At 56.1% G+C, this 19,230-nt stretch overlaps 1 protein-coding gene across 5 annotated transcripts in view; it reads right to left on the reverse strand.

Moving 5' to 3' along the window:
* Nucleotides 1-54: 54 nt before the first annotated feature.
* Nucleotides 55-19,230, reverse strand: part of BIN3 (bridging integrator 3) — a 49,019-nt gene continuing 29,843 nt past the window's right edge. For 2 of the 5 annotated variants that reach the window (XM_028852458.2, XM_015144965.3), the window contains 7 exons: nucleotides 16,242-16,282; nucleotides 15,827-15,888; nucleotides 9,737-9,873; nucleotides 9,272-9,312; nucleotides 3,575-3,716; nucleotides 3,259-3,393; nucleotides 55-927 (listed from right to left, as the gene is read on the reverse strand). In XM_028852458.2, the coding sequence (XP_028708291.2) occupies nucleotides 781-927; nucleotides 3,259-3,393; nucleotides 3,575-3,716; nucleotides 9,272-9,312; nucleotides 9,737-9,873; nucleotides 15,827-15,854 (630 nt within the window). In that variant the 5' untranslated portion in view covers nucleotides 15,855-15,888; nucleotides 16,242-16,282 and the 3' untranslated portion in view covers nucleotides 55-780. Of the gene's footprint in view, nucleotides 928-1,894; nucleotides 2,052-3,258; nucleotides 3,394-3,574; nucleotides 3,717-9,271; nucleotides 9,313-9,736; nucleotides 9,903-15,826; nucleotides 15,889-16,215; nucleotides 16,283-19,230 lie in introns of all 5 variants that reach the window. The other 3 variants (XR_013397142.1, XM_077943218.1, XM_077943219.1) reach the window with 3 other exon arrangements.

Consider the following 19,230-nt stretch of genomic DNA (forward strand, 5'->3'; position numbering starts at 1 on the left):
GGCCCTGGAAGAGGAATTTCCCCTGCTCGCCCTAAGTTATAACAATACCATGTGGACATTTCATTGAAAACTTTACTTGAAAAAATAAAATTCCAAATACTCAGGTGAGACACAAACCCACTGTTTTTGCTTTGAGACATGCGAATTCTTGTGGGACATTCTGTGTGGTGGGACAGTTCCACTGACAGTTTGAGGTCCCGAGGTAACAGTTCTCAGTGACCTCGGGAACCCCAACGACTTGGGTCCCAAAGTCACGAGGGTAGCTTTTGTCTTGCTAGGAAGCTGGCTGAGGGCCTGCCAGGGTGGAGGAACAGCTCTCCTGGGCAGGGTTCAGGGCCTCTCCCAGAAAAAAGAGGCTTTTAAGTGAAAAGGCAACGAGGGGCCAGAGGGCTCCCCAGGATGGGTCTTTTGGAGGTAGATTTGATGCCCACAATGCATGCAGGGCTAAGACCCCCAACTGAGCTGACAAAGCCCACGGCTTCAGAAGGGCTGCAGCTTGCTCAGGCCATGGGCCAGGATGCATGCTGGACGGTTCTCCAAATAAAAAAGCCCCAAGGGTTTGTCTACACTGCTTACCTGCTGGGGCTGTGAGTGGGGAGACAGCGGCCTGTCTAGGGATCCTGGTGCCAGGCTCAGGAAGAGTCATTCATTGCAAAGGGCCGGCAAGTGAACCAGGGCCACCTCTGTCCCCAGCCTTGTGAGAGGAGCAGTTAGCCCTGAGAAGGGCAAGGACGAGCGAGGCTGACCGTGTCACAGGAGTTGTCCAAGAGTGACGGGGATTCAGTCATCGGCCACAATGGAGAGGGCCCGGAGCTCACTGAGTTTGGCCTCGTTCTCCCGCTCCCGCTGCTCATCGGAGTGGCCTGGCTGGTCAAGCTGCTGGGTCAGGTCTCCAAAGATCTTGTGCATTTCCGAGTAGTACACAACCTGGGGGAGGCGGCGGGTTGGCACATGCTGGCTCCAGAAAACCATGTGCTTCAGAGGGCGAGAGGCTCACACTCCTCTGCTACCCCCTGCCCTCACCCCTCTGGAGCTGTGTAGCAGTGTGCCTTTGGGAATGTGCAGGGCATGGAAAGGCTCTAGCTAAGACTGAACCAAAACGAGCCGGGGAGCAACAGGGCCTCAGTGGCTGCAGGTGGAGGTGCCCCTGCTTTGGGCGCCTGGTTTCCCCAGCAGCAGGTGCAGGAAGGCACGGGCCTCCTAGGGCAACTGTGGGATGTTGGGCACCATGACGAGTTTTACTGCTTTTTGTAAGCTAGGGGAGAACCCACGGCTTTTGTCCATGGCAGAAAGAGGGTACGGTAGACTGGTGGCTCCCAAAGCCCTAAGCCAGCTTTAGAAGCACAGGCGGGAAGGGATGCCCGTCTAGCCTTCCATTCCCTCCCAACTTGCATCCCACCCTTGCTCATGGCCCAAGCTGTGTGGCCAAGGGGACAGCTCAGAGGCCAGGTTCACTGCCAGGGTCCCTCTAGGGAGGCACCAGAACCGGGGTGGGAAGGGACACAGGGATGAGGGTGGGGCAGGTGGAGGAATGGGGAGGCCTGTCAGTTCTCACAGATGGCTGAGGACCAGGGGCTTTTCCACAGACAACAGGGGCCACTTCTGCCTCAGTTTCTATCTCATGACCCAATGAACACATGCAGTTTCCTGAAAGCTTCCACGCTTTGCACTCTAGACACAAGGAGGAGCTCTAGACACTAAGGGGACCTTGTGGGAAATGCCAGGTGGGGCAGGGACCCACGGCTGACACTCCTGAGGTGAGATTTCTGCTGGCCGACGGGGAGCTAAAGTGAGCTGGTCTCAACACTGCTGTCACCTCTGGGCTGGGGGTGGGCTGCCCTACCCGCCCCACCCTGCCCAAGCCACTGCGCTCTGAGTCACCGGGGATGCTCACTTCTCCATGACTAATGGCAGCCGGGCGGGTGAGGAGGAGGCTGGGGCCCAGGAGGCAGTCAACAGCCCCCAGAAGTGCTGCCTGGTTACAGGGCATCCCTGGCCTCCCATCTGCTCCAACCTGGGCATGCGAGAGCCTGGCACCCTGTGGCTTCCTCCTGTGAGCAACAGGAGGGAGGGTGTAGGGCAGCACCTAGGTGATAGGAAGGAAGGGGCAGGGCCAGGTCTCCCGTGAACCCAATGGGGCGGCTGAAGGGAGCCCTCACTGCAGGAGCAAGTGTCGGGAGAAGTCCCCACCCCTCCTGCAGAAGGCTCTAGGTCTCATGCTGCCTACAGATGGCACAGGCCCAAGTACGTGAGTCACTGACAAGGCCCAGCCCTAGCATGAACCCTGCTCAGGCGTCCTGATTGGGGTGGGTGGCCACCCTGACTTCGGCCCGGCAGGGTGGGTGTGCGGGCCAGGGCTTCGTGGCTGTGACTGCGGGGCCGGTAGGGAACGGCCACTGGAGGGCGCCAAATGCCCACTCAGGTGGCGCAGTCTGCGGCTCAGGGACCTGGCGCAGATGGCTGCTAAGGGTGTTGGGGTACTGAGGCTGTCGCTGAGTACGAGCCATCAACAGGGTCCTGTGTGGAAGGGACCCGCTTCTGGCATGGGTGCCCACCCTTTTCTATTTTGCCAGTTGGGGGAACAATCCTTGCTAAAGGCTTGAAGATGGAGGAGGGTGAGAAGCGTGGGAGCCACAGGTGTTGCCACTCCGTGTCCTCCCATCCCCGAGTGGAAGGGGACACTGGGGCCTGGCCTGTGTCTGACCCCCAGTGGCGCCCCCATGCCTCCAGGCCTGCCTTTCCACCCCAGGGCCCTAGCAGCAGCCCTGAGTGTGGCTCTCCCCAGGGCTCTGGCACCCCTTCCCTAGTGGCTCCAAGGCAGGACTCCTGCCGTTTCCTGCTAAAAAGAAGACTGGCTCAGGGTGTAGGGGAGGGGAGCTGAGTCCTCAGAATAGGCCTCCACTCTCCAGATCCCTTTCTCCTCAGCACCACCCCAGGTCAAGAACCTGCACACCTGAGGGTGTGGGGCAGAGGGGCTACTCAGAGTGAAATGCAGAGAGATCCAGGGAGGAACTGCCGGACAAAAGGGAACCTCGGCCATGCCTGCTCTGGGATTCACCAGAGCAACGTGAGGACTCTAGCAGTGGACAGGGTTCCCAAGTCGCCGAGCCGGGGACTCTGGTACTGGAATGAATTCCTTCGGGGCCGTGCCTGGGGTGGGTGCCCTGTTGTGGAGAATGGCTAAGCCACCCTTCCAGCGTGGGTAACAGGGAGTGGCATGAGCTATGTCCACCCAGAGGAAGAGCGTCTGGGCCTCACCTGTGCTCGGATGAGGGACTCAAAGCTGGGCTGGAAGTAGTCAAGGCGGCTGCCGTAGAAGCGCGGCATCTCCTCCAGCAGCTGCCTGTTCTTGGCCTCGAAGTCCTCCCGCACAGGCCGCAGCTCCTCTCGCGCCTAGGGAACAAGACCCTGGCTGTCAAAGCTCTGTCTCACTGCTGGGTGTGGGATATGGGATGGGTGGGGTGGGGACGGCTGGTGTCTTGGTCCTGGTGTCCCCAGGTGAAGGGAGGGACTTACCACAGGTGGCCACAGTTGCCCATCTGTCCAGCCCCTGCCCGCCTGTCTCCCCTGGTACCTGGTGGAGCTTGGCCAGCACTGGCCCCGTCTTCTCCTTTTCCTCATACTTCTCCACCTTGGCCTGCAGCCTCCTGTAGTCCTGCAAGGCCTGTTCCCGCCGCTTCACCGCCATGTTGAGGCTCGGGAAGACACTGCCGAACCTGTGGGACAAGCTGGCTGGAGATGGGCCCGCTCTTGGAGGGGCAGCCTGGTCAGCACTCACTTTTCCATAAATGTGCCCTGAGCACCTAACTAAGTGCCAGACCCTGCTCTAGGTCTTGGGGAGTTCACCGTGAACAAGACAGATGAGGCCCTGTCCCCCGGAGCTTGTGCGAAAGCGGACAATGTCGTGGGGTGAGGGCAAATGAGAGGGGGCGGGGCTGTGGGCCAGGTCCCGGGAGTCCGGCAGCACAGGGTGGCCCAGGAATGAAAGGTGCCCTGATCCCCACCTCCTGTGAGCTTTATCACACAATGCACTAGAGGATTGTGGGGAAGGTGCCTTGAAGTCATCTGGCCAAGACCTCACTTTTAAAAAGGAGGGAAACTGAGGACAGAGAGATGACCTATGACTCATCCAAGGTCACCATTGGGCAGAAAAGGTCTAGAAGACAACACAGGTGTCCATGTTCTCTGTCTGGCACCCTTTCCAGCCCTCACAGTGCCACTGGCAGGTGGCAGAACTGAAATCTGAACTCCGTCCTGGCCCAGGGCATCTTCTCCTTCAAGGGCTCCTTGGCAACACGAAAGCAGCAGAAATCCTATGGTTCTGCCACTGGAACAGCCAAAGTGCCAACCAGCCGCTTCAGTAAAATGGCCCGAGGACCTCCTACTACCCCACTGTGACTAGAAGGGACCGCATGGGAGACTCAGAAGAGGGGCCCCAGAGAGAGCAGCGGTGGATGTCGTGGTGCTGCAGGTCCACACGGGCCTCATCTTTGGGACCCACGTGGCCTCTAGTGACCAGAGCAGTGCTCTCCTAAGGCTCTCGCTGCTGCTGCTGCTAGAGGGCTGGCCCTCGGCACGATGGCAGGGGGCGTCTACCAGGCAAGCCAGAGACCCTGAGCGCCCGGGATCTGGCTGTGCAGCCCAGGGAGCTCGTGACTCTGTGGCCATTCGGAGGTGACCCAGGACCAGAAGAGGTGGTTCCTCCTGGAGGTTTTTATGGGAACCCAGAGAGGAGGAAAGACGAGGGCAGGAGGCAGTCACTGAAGCTTGGGTCAGCCTCTCACAGGCGCTCAGAGACTCACTGTCAGGTTCCAGGAGCTCAGGCACCACACGGAGCAGGACTTCCCAGATCTGCCTCTCAAAGGGCATGACCAAGAATCTGGTTTAGAGAGAGTCTTGCTCTCTCACCCAGGCTGGAGTGCAGTGGTGTGATCTCTGCTCACTGCAGCCTCTGCCTCCCGGGTTCCAGTGATTCTCATGCCTCAGCCTCCCAAGGAGCTGGGATTACAGGCGTGCGCCACTATGCCCAGCTAATTTTTGTATTTTTAGGAGAGACGGGGTTTCACCATGTTGGCCAGGCTGGTCTTCAACTCCTGACCTTGGGTGATCCACCCGCCTCGGCCTCCCAAAGTGCTGGGATTACAGGCATAAGCCATCGCGGCCGGCCTGGTTTTAAAAAGCCTCACAAATCAGGTGTCCATTTGAGGTAACAGTTTTGCCAGAGAATAAGTGGATATAAACTTTACCAAAGCATTAAATGCCCCAAACTAAGTCACAGACCCAGGGGCAGATTTTGATGAAACAAAGGGCTTATTCCCCAAGACAGGCTACTAACGTGAAGCCTCTACCTCAACAGTGTCCGTAACTAACTCCCTAACAAGGTGCTAAGTGGGTGAAGCCACCAAAGCACCCTGAATCCTCACCTGTGCCCTTAGACAGTAATCAAACCAGCATCTGACCGACTTGCTGGGCAGAAGCCATGGGCCTCCCAGCACTGTGCAGAGAACGCAGGCCCCTCAGCACTACGGAACTGAGGGTGGGAAGCAGACATGGACGCATGGTCACCCATGGCGTGGGCTGGAGTGAGACCGCTGGGAGGAGCTAGGCTTGATGCTTTTGCCCAGGGCAGCTGCGTGGTGGAGCTGCAGCTGCTGGGGAGCCCCGCCCCCTTCCTGGGCAGCTGAGAGGCACGTGCTCTGGCAGCAGGTGCAGCTGGGCCTGAGAGGATACCAGGCCGCCTCTCCCACCACCCCAAATGGCCAAGGGACCACCGGCAGCCACCCCGGTCCTCGCCCTATCCTTGTGTTAGAAGCCACCTGCTGCTTGGATGGTCCCAGTGCCTGGGCCTTGTGGGTGCCTGGGAGCTGCCGGGTGGGTGCAGGCACTGGGACAGGGCATGGATGAGAGGCAGGCAGGAGGCAGCAGGTGGAGAGCTCTCTGGCCCTGGCCTCAATCCCACCACCCTGAGCTCACATCCTCAGGAAGGAGGGCATCACAGTGTCAAGCCATGTGTGCGCAAGGCGCCTTCCACAGCGCGGGATGGGAGGAGCCGCATGCTCGTTGCTCCAGCAGCCTGACCCCCCACATCCCCTGCGACACTCTCATAGCCTCCTTCCCACAGCTGTCGGCTGGGGCTTATTATTTCCTGGGCCAGAGTCAGAGCCACCAGGAGCACTGACTACAGGGGAGTGCCGAGCAGGGGTGAGGGAGGCTGGGTTACAGAGCTCCTCAGGGGATGGGGTGGTGGTATCTCCAGGTAGCCACCTGGCTGCATGGGCTCCTGCCAGCCCCCTGGAACCAAGACCACCTGCCTCTGCAGGAGACGTGGCTGCAGGCCACCTGCATTGTCCGCTTTCGCACAAGCTCCAGGGGGACAGGGCCTCATCTGTCTTGTTCCTACCCCTGTGGGAAGAGCACGTCTTCACCATGAAAACCTGTTTCCCATGACAGCACCCCTCAGTCACCAAGAGGCTCTGGCTGCTCAGGCCACTGGAGGTGACTGCTGATAAATTACCACTGCGGTGGGGGGGAGGTTGGGTCCTGGGATTGGGATTCCCTAGGGGTAGGGACAAGTGTCACACCCTTCTACATTCAGGGGGACTCACATCAGTCAGGGAGGGGCGCAGCTTGTGCCGAGGTGATTGAAGAGTGGGGGACCAGGACTCTGTCACATCTGCCCTGGTCACTGACCCATTGAGGCCCCATCTCCCTGTTTTCTACTTCTTAGCAATAGAACAGACTTTGCCAAAGCCTCGGGGTGGACAGTGGACGTGCGATGGTGCTGTGTGGGATCTCAGGTCAGGGCTCAGGGTGCTGGCAGGGGAAGTGGAGACATGCACAGGCTGGGCCCCTGTGGCAGCCCCTCCCAGATATGCCCCTGGGACCCCACAGAGGCCCTGCTGACTACCCAACCACATCGGGGGCGGGGGGCCTCTCCCCAGGCGTGAAGCCAGGACCCAGGCTCCACTCTGCTGTCCCAGCGCACTTCACCCCTCCTCTCTCCCTGCCCACCAAAACCTCTCCCGCTCCTAGGCGCTGACTGTCCCATTCTGAGAAGTCAGTTTGGCTCTCTCCTTCCACATGGGAGGAAACAGCCTCTGAGGCCTGCTGGGGGCAGGTGCGACAGCCCACTCAGCACGCCCCGCTCCATGGTCCTGCACCACGCCTGGCCGCTGACCCGAGAACACGCCGTGGCTTTCCACTAGACTGTAAGCCACTGAAGTCTGTTTTACATTTATCCTCAAAGAAGGGGGCCAGGCTAGGCCCAGGCCAGTGATCAAAGAATTACCCATGATCACTGCCCAATTCCTGTCTGTCCTAAGGCTCAACATCAAACTCACTCCCCTGGGGATGGGAGGGGCGAAGAGGAGCAGGAGAGGGAAAGGGAGCGAGGCCGGCTGGGAGGTGGGCTGGGCGCAGCCAGCACTGGTGGGGAATGCCTGCCATGCCTTGGTCTGTGCCCACGCAGCCGGGAGCTTCCACCCACCAGGAAAGGGAAATTGAAAGCATCCCCATCCGACATGTGAATGCGGCCCAGAGACTGGGGATTAGAGGCCGAGCCCCTGCAGGGAGGCCGGGGGCGGTGGGGTGGCCATGTGGCCATGATCTTCATCAGAGGACAGGAAAGCTGGAGTTTCCTGTTTCCGGTGCTGGGGTCCCTGGGAGCTTCTCTTCTGGCAAGAGGAAGCCAATGGGAGGAGGCTGTAGGCTGCGCAGTTTTATGTGGTTGGGGGAGATCATATGTCAGCTGTGGGGACGCAGGGAGAAGCCAGCCAGGCAGGCCTGAGGGCTCATGCAGAGGTCAGCGGATCTGCCGCGGAGATGTGCGCCCCCTCTGCCACGCCCCCACCTTCCTGGCAGGTGGTGGGCCACCAGGGTGGTGGGAAGTGGCCGGGGTTTCTCTCCATTTGGGCTTCAGAAGCCAGGAATCAGATTTCAAGGGCGCCTTGTTGATACTGAAATTGAAGTGGGAGTCAGTTCCCCAGTTCTCTGAGTCCCTGCCTCACTCTGCCAGCCATGGGTGCCTGTAGCAGCCTCTGTGTCCGTCTCTGGGACCCGTGTGGCCCTGGCACAGAAGAGCCCTCTGTGGGCAGGGTCTGCTCAGCCTGCGTCCTTCCCAACCAGCCCTGAACAGTCTATCCTGAAGCCCAGGACCAAAATCCATAGCCACGGAGCTCTCTCTGCACCCCAGCTCCCTATGCAACCCTGTGGCTTGGGGCTGCACCGTTACCAGTAGGCAGGGGGTGGTGGATGCCCACTCTGGGGAGGCTGGGGGGCCAGGGCCGGAGTGGGAGGCACAGTTCCTTCCCTCCCTGCCTTCTCTGAGCCTCCATGGTCCTGGCGTAGAAACAAGAGCTTGCTAGGGTCTGGGGGCCTTTTCTTAACCCCAAACTTCAGGTCTGCACAGTCAACGAACAGCTCAGCAATCCCAAACACCAGGGGCTGCAGGATCAAAAACTGCTCCCCTCATTGCCCTCTGGGCCCCGGGCCAGGCCAGTGATCATTAGGCAGAGCCTCATTACCCGGCCCTGGCAAGTCACTGCCCGGGACCACCGCAGAAGAGGCAACAAAGCGCAGCTGGGCGAGCATGAGCTTTCTAGGTCACAGCCTGCTCGTGAGAGGCCAGGGAAGATGAAGTGATTCCCGGCTTCAAGGCACGGCTCTGCCTGTTCCCCGCCCTGGGGACCGAGGGAATAGGCCTGTCTGATCGCTGACCAGGGCCTGCCCAACAGAAGATGAGTCTCACAGAAGCATTCCTGACCCCAACAGGTCACAAGCTAGGGGACCTTCCCGGGCCAGACCCCGCTGCCGCGCCCCTCCCCATGTGCGGCCACCCCCACATTTCCAAAGCTGAGTGCTGCAGGCAGCTGCTCTCCCAATCCAGCGGGGCAAGATGAAAGGCCTTGCTCATGTCCACTGAGGGCTGGCCAAGATCTCTGCTAGCTCCATTCAGCAAGCCCCGGCCCAGTGGCTCTCAATCAGGAGGAAGCGGTCAAATGACCACCAGAGCAGCGGCGGTTGCTGGGTGGGGTGGGGGGGGGGGCGGTGGCAGGGGTCCCCTGAGCTCACCTGGGCCATGCGGGTGCTCTGGAGCCCCCAGGAGCATGGATGCTTAGGCCACAGGTCACAGAGCTGATGTCCCCACTCAGTTTCCCGTCAGGCCCCATGGGAATCTGGGGACAGGCAGCTAGAAATCCTGTTCAGTTCCCAAGTGGTTGTTGACCTACCTCTCCCATAAGTGTCCCAAGGCTCCCAGGTGACATTTACTCACTTTTTTAAGGGCTCGATCACAGTCTTCTGGATCTGGTTCACCTGTCAAAGAAAAACCCAAAGACATTAAAACTGGTAGGGAGGGGAGGACGACAGGCAAGGCAGGGCCCCTAACTACTGCTGGGCTAGGAAGTCTGAAGGGCCACAGGGTGCTGTCCTTGTCCTGGGCCTGGCCTTGCTCAGGGTGGATGGCCGGGTGGGTGGCCACAGAAGGCTCAGGGGCTGGGGCGAACAGGGCTGCCGTCAGTGACCCGAGCTTGTGGAGCCTCAGGAATCAGGCAGAGCCGAGGCAGAACAGTCTGGAAAGAGCCCTGTGGGCTTGCAGCACATTGCAGCACACGAGGCCAGAGGGCTTAGAACCCCGAGGGCAGACGGAAGGCACTCAGGCCTCCCCGCACAGTCCACCCAGAGGCCCACACCGGGGGTGGAAGTCATGTTTGCCCACCCCAGACCAAGACCTAGTCACCTTTTCCTGGTTGAAGGCGTCCATCCGCTTCATGGCCGTGTCCAGGGCCGTCACCATGCTCAGAAGGTCCTGGTCTTGCTCGCAGAGGGGGTTGGAGAGTAAGTCCAAGGATATCTTCACGGCAGATTTGGACATGGCTGTGAGAAGCCAAAGCTCAGTGAGCCTTCTATGAAGGGGCAGGTTTCACGGCCTTCTCTCTAGGCCCCGTCCTCCTATGCCAGGGGCCTGCACCCTGAAGACCTCTTCCCACAGCCACGGCCGTCAGAATGGCGAAGTACCACACAGCCACAAGCTGCTGATCCCCATGCTTTAATGCTCATTCCCGACCCTAACACTGCTCTGGACAATTCTTTTGAGCAGCTTTACCTGTTCTCCAAACCCTGGGTTAGAAAAGGACCATCTGGGTGGGAGGCTATAAAATATGTTTCTGGCTCCGAAGATTCTAATTCAGTAAACCTGATACCCAAGAATATGCATTTAAAACCACCTCTCCAGGTGGTTTGGATGTGACACTCGGTTTGGGACTCCCAGAGGGACAAGAATAACAGTATTCCAGTTTACACATGCTTTTACTACAAAGGGCCCAACAGTAAATATTTCAGGCTTTGAGGGCCGCACAATTTCTGTTGCAACTTCTTGACTCTGCCGTGTGCTGTAAAAACTGCCAGCGACAGCACATAAAAAATGGATGTGGCTGTTTCAATAAAACTTTATTGACAAAACTGGGTCAGATTAGGCCAGCAGCTGTAGCTTGTCAACCCCTGGTTTCCTCGACATCCAGTAGGAAGAGATACACTGGAAACTGTGTTTTCCCCCCGAGACTCACCCAGACACACTCTGCAGCTGGTACAGGTGGCACTGGGACAGCAGGGCCCTCCTTCAGGGTCTCTTCCTGCTCCTCCAGAATTTTGTTTGTAAATAATGGAAACCTGGGAACTTGTACGGGACAAAGAGCTCCAAAGCTGCCAGCAGGTCCCCATCTTGGGGTTCTACCACTACTAAATAAGAGTCCCAAGCACTCTCATTTAGGGCTCAAACAACCCAGGGGATGTCTAGCGGAAATGTATTTTGGTTCCATTTTAGAGAGGAGGCAGATCAAGCGCAAAAGGGTTTGTAATGCCTCCAAGGTCAAATGGCTGAACATGCCAGCTGGGCCCTGACCCTTGACCCTGGGCAACTGCTTCCCTGTTCACTGCTCTCCTTATGGTGATCTGGCCTGGAGGAAGCCAGTGGACAGGTCCATCAAAGCTCTGTCCATCAGGCGTCCACTGACGTTTTTCAAGGCACCCTGGTACCCGATCCCCACGAATGTGCCACCCACCCCTCTGTGCTCCTCCCTCCTCTGTTGACATTCCCTGCTGGGCAGATGGGAAGCCTGGGAGTCACAGGCGGCTCAGAGGCGGGCTGGAGACCTGCTGGCAGCTTTGGAGCTCCTGGTCCTGAACATGTTTTCAGGCCTCCATTATTTCTAGATTCTAGAAACAAAATTCTAGAGGGGCAGGAGGCGGGCCTGGAGAAGGGCCATGCTGGCCTGATGCTGTCTGTACCAGTGTCAGAGTGCATCTGGGGCAGGTCTCAGGGGAGAAGACACATTGCAAATGCATTTCTTACCATATGCATGTTACTGAATTTAAGATGCTCTTCATCGTAAGTCATTTATTGTATAAACTATAAGAGAAAAAACTGTTGTCAATCAAACCAGGCTACACTTTCAGTCCTTTCATTTCAGAGACGTTAACTGTGGAAAAAGTGTCTTAGGACCCATAACATAAGGTCCGCCTCCCAGTTAATTACAGATGTGGCCTCGCCTAGCACTCCATGGTATGAATCCGACCCCTGACCTTGCGCTCCCCAGGGAAGGGTCTGCCTCCTCCAGGCCCCTTCACCAGCCAGCAAAGCAGTGCTGAGCGGACTGGCCGGCCAGGAGCATCCTCCTGGGGGTTTTCTGGAATCTGGGAGAGTGCTACAGTCACCCAGCAAAAGGGCAAACTGTGGGAGAAGGCTGGAAATGTAAACTTTCCAGAAATGTTGAAGCAACGGAGGGAAAAACACCTCTGAAATTCTGTGGAGTGACCCTGTAGGTTTAGGAACAAACGTTATGTGTAACTTGATTTGATTATGAAATGATCACATACAGCATAATAAAAAGATAAAAAAATTCTGGATAAAGCTGGAAATGTTTCCAAAAAATATCTTCTGCTATTTCTTAAAAAAAAAAAAAAATGAGGAAAACAACCCAAAAAGCCAGAGGAGCAAGGAGACTTTCTTCCCACTTTCCCTTTTTTTTTTTGAGACGGAGTTTCGCTCTTGTGGCCCAGGCTGGAGCGCAATGGCATGATCTCGGCTCACTGCATCCTCCACCTCCTGGCTTCAAGTGATTCTCCTGCCTCAGCCTCCCAAGTAGCTGGGATTACAGGTGCCTGCCACTACGCCCACCTAATTTTTATATTTTTAGTAGAGACGGGATTTCACCATTTTGGCCAGGTTGGTCTCAAACTCCCGACCTCAGGTGATCTACCTGCCTTGGCCTCCCAAAGTGCTGGGATTACAGGCGTGAGCCACTGCGCCCAGCCCAGCCCCATTTTCTCCTTTCTTTCCTAAAGCTCTTGCATTGTCAGGAAGTCAAGGAACTGAGTGGGCTCAGTAGCCAGCCCTGGGCAGAACTGGGTCTGGAATCTCCACCCAGTGATGCCCCCGCTTCATGTGTGCAGAGCAGAGCTGGGGTAGATGATACTAAGAACACCATGACCTTGGCTGGGCGTGGCGGCTCATGCCTGTAATCCCTGTGCTTTGGGAAGCTGAAGCAGGAGGATCCCTTGAGCCCAGGAGTTCGAGACCAGCCTGGATGACATAGCAAGACTCCGTTCCCCCTCAACAAAAATAAAGAACAGCAGGTCTCCATGCCCCTCTGGACCTGTAGTCCCTGCTCCAGCCCATACCTCTCATTGTTTCCTATAGGGTCTGGGAGAGGGGCACAGTCAGCTTGGCCCACACCAGGAGGCTGGTGGTCTTTGAACCTTAGAGAAAGTGAGGGTCTTGGACCCCACCTGGGTCTCTAGAGTCCTGATGCAGCCTCTGGAATGTAAAAGTCAAAGGTTCACCAGAGCACTCTGAAAGTAATATGAGTTTCTGAAAGAAAGGTCATCTTTTTTAGAATAACTCGGGATTTTCCACCTTGCTGGGGAGCTTAGGAAATTCCACGCTCAGGAAAGGCATCCTTCCATTCCCCTCAACTGTCCAGATCAGTGGTGCTCAGTGTGGGCCTCAGCGTCACCTGGGAACTCCAGGAACACACATCTCCAGGTCTCGCCCAGCCCATGAGTTAGTTGGAGGCTGGAGGTGGGGCCCGGCGGCCTGCAGCACAGCAAGCCCGCCCACAACGCTGATGCCCCGTATGTGAGACTGACATGGCCGTCAGGCTCGCCTCAGCCCCATGACCAGCACCATGGCTCTTCAGAGGCACTGTCTCTGCCCACATCCATTCCTGAGGATAGCAATGCTAGGCTTCTGCAGTCACCCATCAAACTCTGGTTTCTCTGCTGGAAAACTAAGCTTTCCACAGCCACAGACAGTGCGTCACAGACCCCTGATGCCCTCCTTGGTTCCGGAGCAAGCCACTGTGAACACAGCACACCCTGGCTTCATTTATGTTCTGACAGTGCAGCTGTCTGCAGAAGCAGGAAGGAGAGGAAGCAACAGGTCACAGCGGCTCCTGAACTGGAAAGGCAGTGGGGACCGATCAAGAAAAATGTGACCCAAGTAACTCAGACCTGAAATAACTACAAAACAAACAACTGCAGACAAACTTCCAAATCCGGTCCTTGGCTTGTGACACACATAGTTTGGCAATGCTAGAGGCCAGGAGCAAGGTGCATGTTCAGACCAGCCCACGGCCCAGGAATTAGCACTGGCATGAGAATTCACGGCACAGACCAAGATGGCCCCAGTCCCTGCACCGGTAGTCAGGGCTCGCCAGGGCATGGTGGTGGTGGTGGTGGTGGCGGTGGTGACGGCGGCTGCCAGGGAAGGAATGCTTTCCTTTTGTGACAGTGCTTTGTAGGAAAGGTGGGTTTACACATCAGTAACTGGCTGAGGCTCAGGAGCTGGCATAAAATGGGAACAAATTCAAATCACTGCCTCTATTAGGGACATTTCAAGCGTTTTCCTCGTAACTGCCGTGCCAAGTAGGAGCAGGCTGGTCCTCAAATCCCACCCTTAGGTGCCCACTGCCCTGTGGCCCTTTGAATGGTGTCAGGAGACAGTGATGCTGCCATTTGCACTAGGCTCACAGACAGCCAAGCCAAGAGTGGATGGGCCAGGGTTCCAGAGCAGGGGCTGTTTCAGTCACCTTCTAGTTTGGCGGTGGGGGTGGGCAAAGGAAAGAGTGGGACATGGACAGCCTTCGCTGGGGAGACAGGGCCCTGGACTTGGAGAAGAGGAGCTGAACTCTTCCTCCTTTATCAAATGGACATGCCCGTTTATAAAATGGGTGTGTCATGTGCCCCGCCAATCTCAAGGTCAGAAGAGCTCAGGTAGGTGAAATTTCTTCACAGCCGTAACAGGACATTATTCAGCAGCTGGAGTGGCCGAGGGGACTGAAGATGGCTTCTCCACTCTCCTGCTGCCTCTCCTGCATCTCTGGTCAGTGTGCACGGCCTTTGGGCCTCCGCGCTTGCTGTCTGTGTTTCAGGCCCTCTTCCCTTGGCTCTACTTGTGCGGGTTACTCATTCCTTCAGGACTCTGCCCAGAGAACACTTCCCCAGGAAGGCCTCCCTTGACCCTGTCACTCTTTACCTCCTTATTTTTCTTGACCCAACACGCCATGACATGTCATTATAACACCAGTCCACTTGTGGACCTCTTGCAGGGCTTCCTCCTAGAACATAAGCGCCCAACTTGTCTTGCTGTTGAGTCTCTAGTGCTGAGAGTGCCTGGTACATGTGGGTTCTCAGTCAGTATCTGCTGAGTGAGAGGAAGTGGGCAGTCCTGGCCATACCCAAGTCTCTTTCAGGTCCCCGTCCCAGTGTGGTATATGGACACAGCCCTCCCAACGGACCCAGGGAAGGAGCTGCAGAGGTCCACCCAGTCAGGGAGCCTTGCTGCCCACAACGATGACAGTGATGACAGGAGCGGACGCCCCAAGAGCTGACCCTCGCCAGGCTCTGTTCTCGGCGCTTTACGTTGCTCATCCAACTTTATCTTCAACATGAACCTATGCCACTCGGACTGGCACTACCTGTGCTTCTCAGGTGAGGGAATTGAGGTAGAGCTAAGTCGGCTGTCCAGAGTTGTGCAGGGAGTGCTGAAGCTATTGATCAACCTTTGGTCAAGTGCTTGCTGCTCTGGGGCGGGAAAGTCAAGGCCTTGGAGAAAGAACCTCAAGGAATGGTCTCCATCTCTCCCGGTTGCTCGTCGCTTCCTTCCTGGGACATGGCCTGTGGCAGGGGCTCTGGACACTCCTTTATTCCAGACCTGCCTTTGTCTCTAGGCTCCTGGGCCTAGTTCCTCCTTGTTTCAAACAAGAACTCCCCAGCCAAGAAAGCTCCCCAAGGGCCCTGGCTGTTTCCCAGCACCTGCTGGCCCCCACTTCCCACGGGCCTCCCAGTGCCCTTTGTCATGACAGAATTATCTGGGGTATTTTTGGCCTTACACTTTAACCCAAGCTGTTTAAACACACAACAGCTTCCATTCTTGTTGCCACTGGAGCGCCCGTCCCAGCAGGACAGGGAGTTTTGTTTCTGCAGGAGGGAACGTGCTTCCCTTTCCCTCTGGACAGCCTGAGCCGCCGGCCAGGATTATGAAGCAGTGGAGGCATCTGATGGCAGAAGCTTCCACCAGCTGCAGTACTGCCCTGACTGGAGTCCCAGGAGAGTCTTGCCCCAACACCCACATCCACAGTGGGGCGGTGTGAGCTCTGTGCGAAGTGGGATCTGACTGGTGAGGGGTGGCTGCCCTCAGGCTGCTTCTCAGGACACTGGGCACATGTCCTCTGAGTGCAGTGACATCAGAGCCCTTAGAGGCCTGAGGGAGGAGGGTGCCCACCTCTGCCCCACCTTACCAAGCCAGTGGTGCGGGTGGAAAGTCACCTACCCAGGTCAGCGTCGGTGCTCTTCTTCATGTCTTTCTGCAGCTTCCGGGTCTGCTCTTCCAGCCTGCAAGGCAGGGGACAGGCTGCTTGGGGTCTCCTTCCTTCCCCCTACCTGAGCGAAGTCCAGGTGCTCTGGAGGGCCTGCCATGGAGGAGGAGAAGGGGATCTTCTCCGTGGGGACTTTTCCCACTGACAGAAGTGCCACCACACCCAAAAGCTACGAGTGAACGACTCTTGCGTGGCCATTGCTGGGGAACAGTTCTGGTAGCCTGGTGACCTGAATTGCCCTCAGCTTCCAGGGTACTCACGGGGCAGAGGGGCAGCCCAGGGAAGGGCACTAGGCAGACAAGTGAGACCTGGCAGGGGGCCCTTGTCCCTCCCTACCTCCCACCTCATCTTTCTGGGGTTGACACTCACTGCTGAAGTTTTCCATACTCCCTTTCAAAGTCTCTCTCCACCTGCAACAAGAGAGATAACTCAATTATTGGAGAAATGACAACACGGTGGAAAAAACCTTCCAGCCTCCTGAAACTCTCTCCACACCCAGCCCCAGTCCGCAGAAAACAACACGGTCCGGTTCACACAAGCACTGACAGATCGCTCCTGACACGATATTCCCGTGTTCCCAAGTTAATTAAGTGTTTGATTTACGGAGGAAGGCTCCCCTCCCAGAGGGGCCAGCCAGGCAGGTGCCAGCGGACCATGGATCTGCTCTTCCCAGCCTGGAGCAAGGCACTCGCTGCGTGCCCTCCTTACCCCAGGCTGGAGGTGGTCACAGTGCTCAGAACATGACTTGACTCCATTCAGGGAGGCAGCAGGGTGCAGAGGATTGGGTGGGTCTGGAGTTGGGGGCTGTCTCTGCCTTTTCCTAGTTTCCAGGTCCATGCAGGGCACCTCCCCTCCTACCCTGCCCTCCACTCAGGACCCCCTGCCCCTGCTGGGCTCAGGGTGGGTCAGGAACAATCATGCACTTGTGCTTTGTGATTGGGATGCATCAAACACAGACACTATGACTACTGACTCAGGCCAGGCTCTCTCCACTCCTGACTGGATATCAACTCTCTCGAGAGCCAGCAACACTGAAAACAAATGGGTGAGTTCTGAACCCGGGGTTGCACTTGTTGCGGAAGATAAAGTCTAGTACTTTCTTCTGGTGCCTAGACTTCACTATTTGTAAAACGGAGCCTCATGATTGGTCTCTTATGGGCGTAGAATGGGAAGTAAACGACATTGAGAGGCAAAGGAGACTAAGCTAGAGGCCAGTCCTTCCTGCTCTCCCTGGCCAGAGCTGCAGCTGTCAGGGGCCAGCTTCAGGCTTCGTGCTCTGAGAAGTCAAAACCGCTAACTCACTTTCATAGAGCCCTCACTGTGTGCTTTACAGGAATGGAGTTCTCTGAACTCATCTCCAAGGCAGGTGTGACTATCAGACGATAGTACTGAGGAGGTCACTGGGAACCAGGTTATGTACCCTGGCCAAGGTCACCCCATTGATGAGGGGTAGGGCTGAGCACAGTGGGAATGGAACCCAGGCAGCCTGGCTCCACAGCCTGTATTCGTAACCATCATTCTCCTGGAAGGCGTTTGCTGATAAATGAAAGCCCTGACCTAAGAAAGAAGTCTTCCTGGCTGCTCCCCGGGAATCCTGTCCCCAAGAGCCTTGAGGGCTCTGAGGGTCCGGGAGTACGTATCTGCAGAAACGGTCAAAGCCGCGCTATTCCCACCACTGCCTTCCAGCAACGCTGACCTGATGAGAGCATTCTAAGCCCATCAACCTTAGCCTTCCACGTTTGGATTTAGATTAATTCAACATAGCCCTGGAATGACAAAACAGCATTCACGTTACAAATGAGGAGCCCGAAGCCCAGAGGCAGGAGTAACTTCCCTAAGGACGCAGGACATTCCGGTGGCAATGCAAGGCTAGAATCCAGAGTCCTGGTTCAGGTCTTTTTGTTTCAAATTTCAACAACATTCATTCCTACGGACATGTATTGAGCACCTATTAAGTGCAATGCATTCTGCCAGGTTCTGGGGATACCCTGGTGATTCAAACAGACATGGGCCCTGGTGGTGGAGATAAACAACAGCCAGATACAAATCTACGTGCTGACTATGATGGGCCTTTTGGACAGCAGGGATGAGGCCAGAGAGAGTTAGAGAGTCTGCTTAGCTCTGGCTCTCCAGGCACGAAAACAGACTCCTTGCATAGAGATAGCTTACCTTCCTCATTTCAACTGTAAAATCCAGAAGCAGGAAAAAATGCTCTTTTCCTTACTTTATGATCCTAGCATCTAGAATCTTCCATAAAACTGTGATGTAAAATCCACCATTGGTGCCCCCGCCTCCCATCCTACAATCTTTCTTCCTCTTTTCAACAGACTCTTTCTCCATCCAGGAACCCAATATTTTTATCATTACTTTCCTTAGGATCTAGCAAAAGCTACTCATAAGAAAAAAATTCAAAATTCACTCCCACTAGTGCACAAATGCTTGATGAGCGTTTAAAGTGCTGCCTGTCCCAGGGGATTTGCAAGTTTGCAGGAACCAAAGTCTTAGCTAAAGGAACGAAAAGGCTCATGGTGTGACTGCAGGTGGGAAATTTGCTTTGGTGTGAAGGAGCCTTGCCGGGGCCCTTGAAAGTCTGTACTCTGGTGTCAGCCTAGTTTTCTGGAGCAGGGCTAGAAGAATGCAGTTTAGAGGCATGAGCAGAGACAGGTTAAGATATGAACTCTGATACTAGCTGTGGAGCCTTGACAGTACTGAACAATTTTTTTTTTTTTTTGAGACAGAGTTTTGCTCTGTTGCCCAGGCTGGAATGCAGTGGTGGCATCATGGCTCACTGCAGCCTTGACCTTCTAGGCTCAAGCAGTACTCCTGTCTCAGCCTCCTGCATAGCTGGGACTATAGGCATATGCCATTATGCCTGGCTAATTTTTGAAAAATTTTTGTGGAGACGGGATTTTGCTATGTTGCCTAGGCTGGTCTTGAACTTCTGGCCTCAAGTGATTCTCTTGCACTGGCCTCCCAAAGTGCTGGGATTACAGGTGTAAGCCACCTCACCCAGCCAACTTTAGGTGGTTTACAAGGAAATAGCTGAAAATAATATCTACCTGAGTGGTTCCTTTTGAGGATTAAGAGGCAGCGCGTGCAGAACAGACTGCAAGGCGCCTGGCCCACGGCAGTGCTCACTAAATGTTAGTTTCTGTGTTTTTCTCCTGCTCACTGGGGTGTTGGGAAGACCAGAGCAATCTGGGGCTGAAGGCTGGGCTATAAACCTGTTCGCAGAGAGGAGAAGCTGCTCCAAGTACACAGGAAACCGGCAGCCAGGGAAACTCTGATGTTGGCTAAGGGTGGAGCCCCATGCTTGGGTGCTGTGACAGTGCCCTGGCTCCCTTTACTAGATACACAT

The sequence above is a fragment of the Macaca mulatta genome, chromosome 8 (genome assembly GCF_049350105.2).
Source record: "Macaca mulatta isolate MMU2019108-1 chromosome 8, T2T-MMU8v2.0, whole genome shotgun sequence".
Lineage (NCBI taxonomy): Eukaryota > Metazoa > Chordata > Mammalia > Primates > Cercopithecidae > Macaca > Macaca mulatta.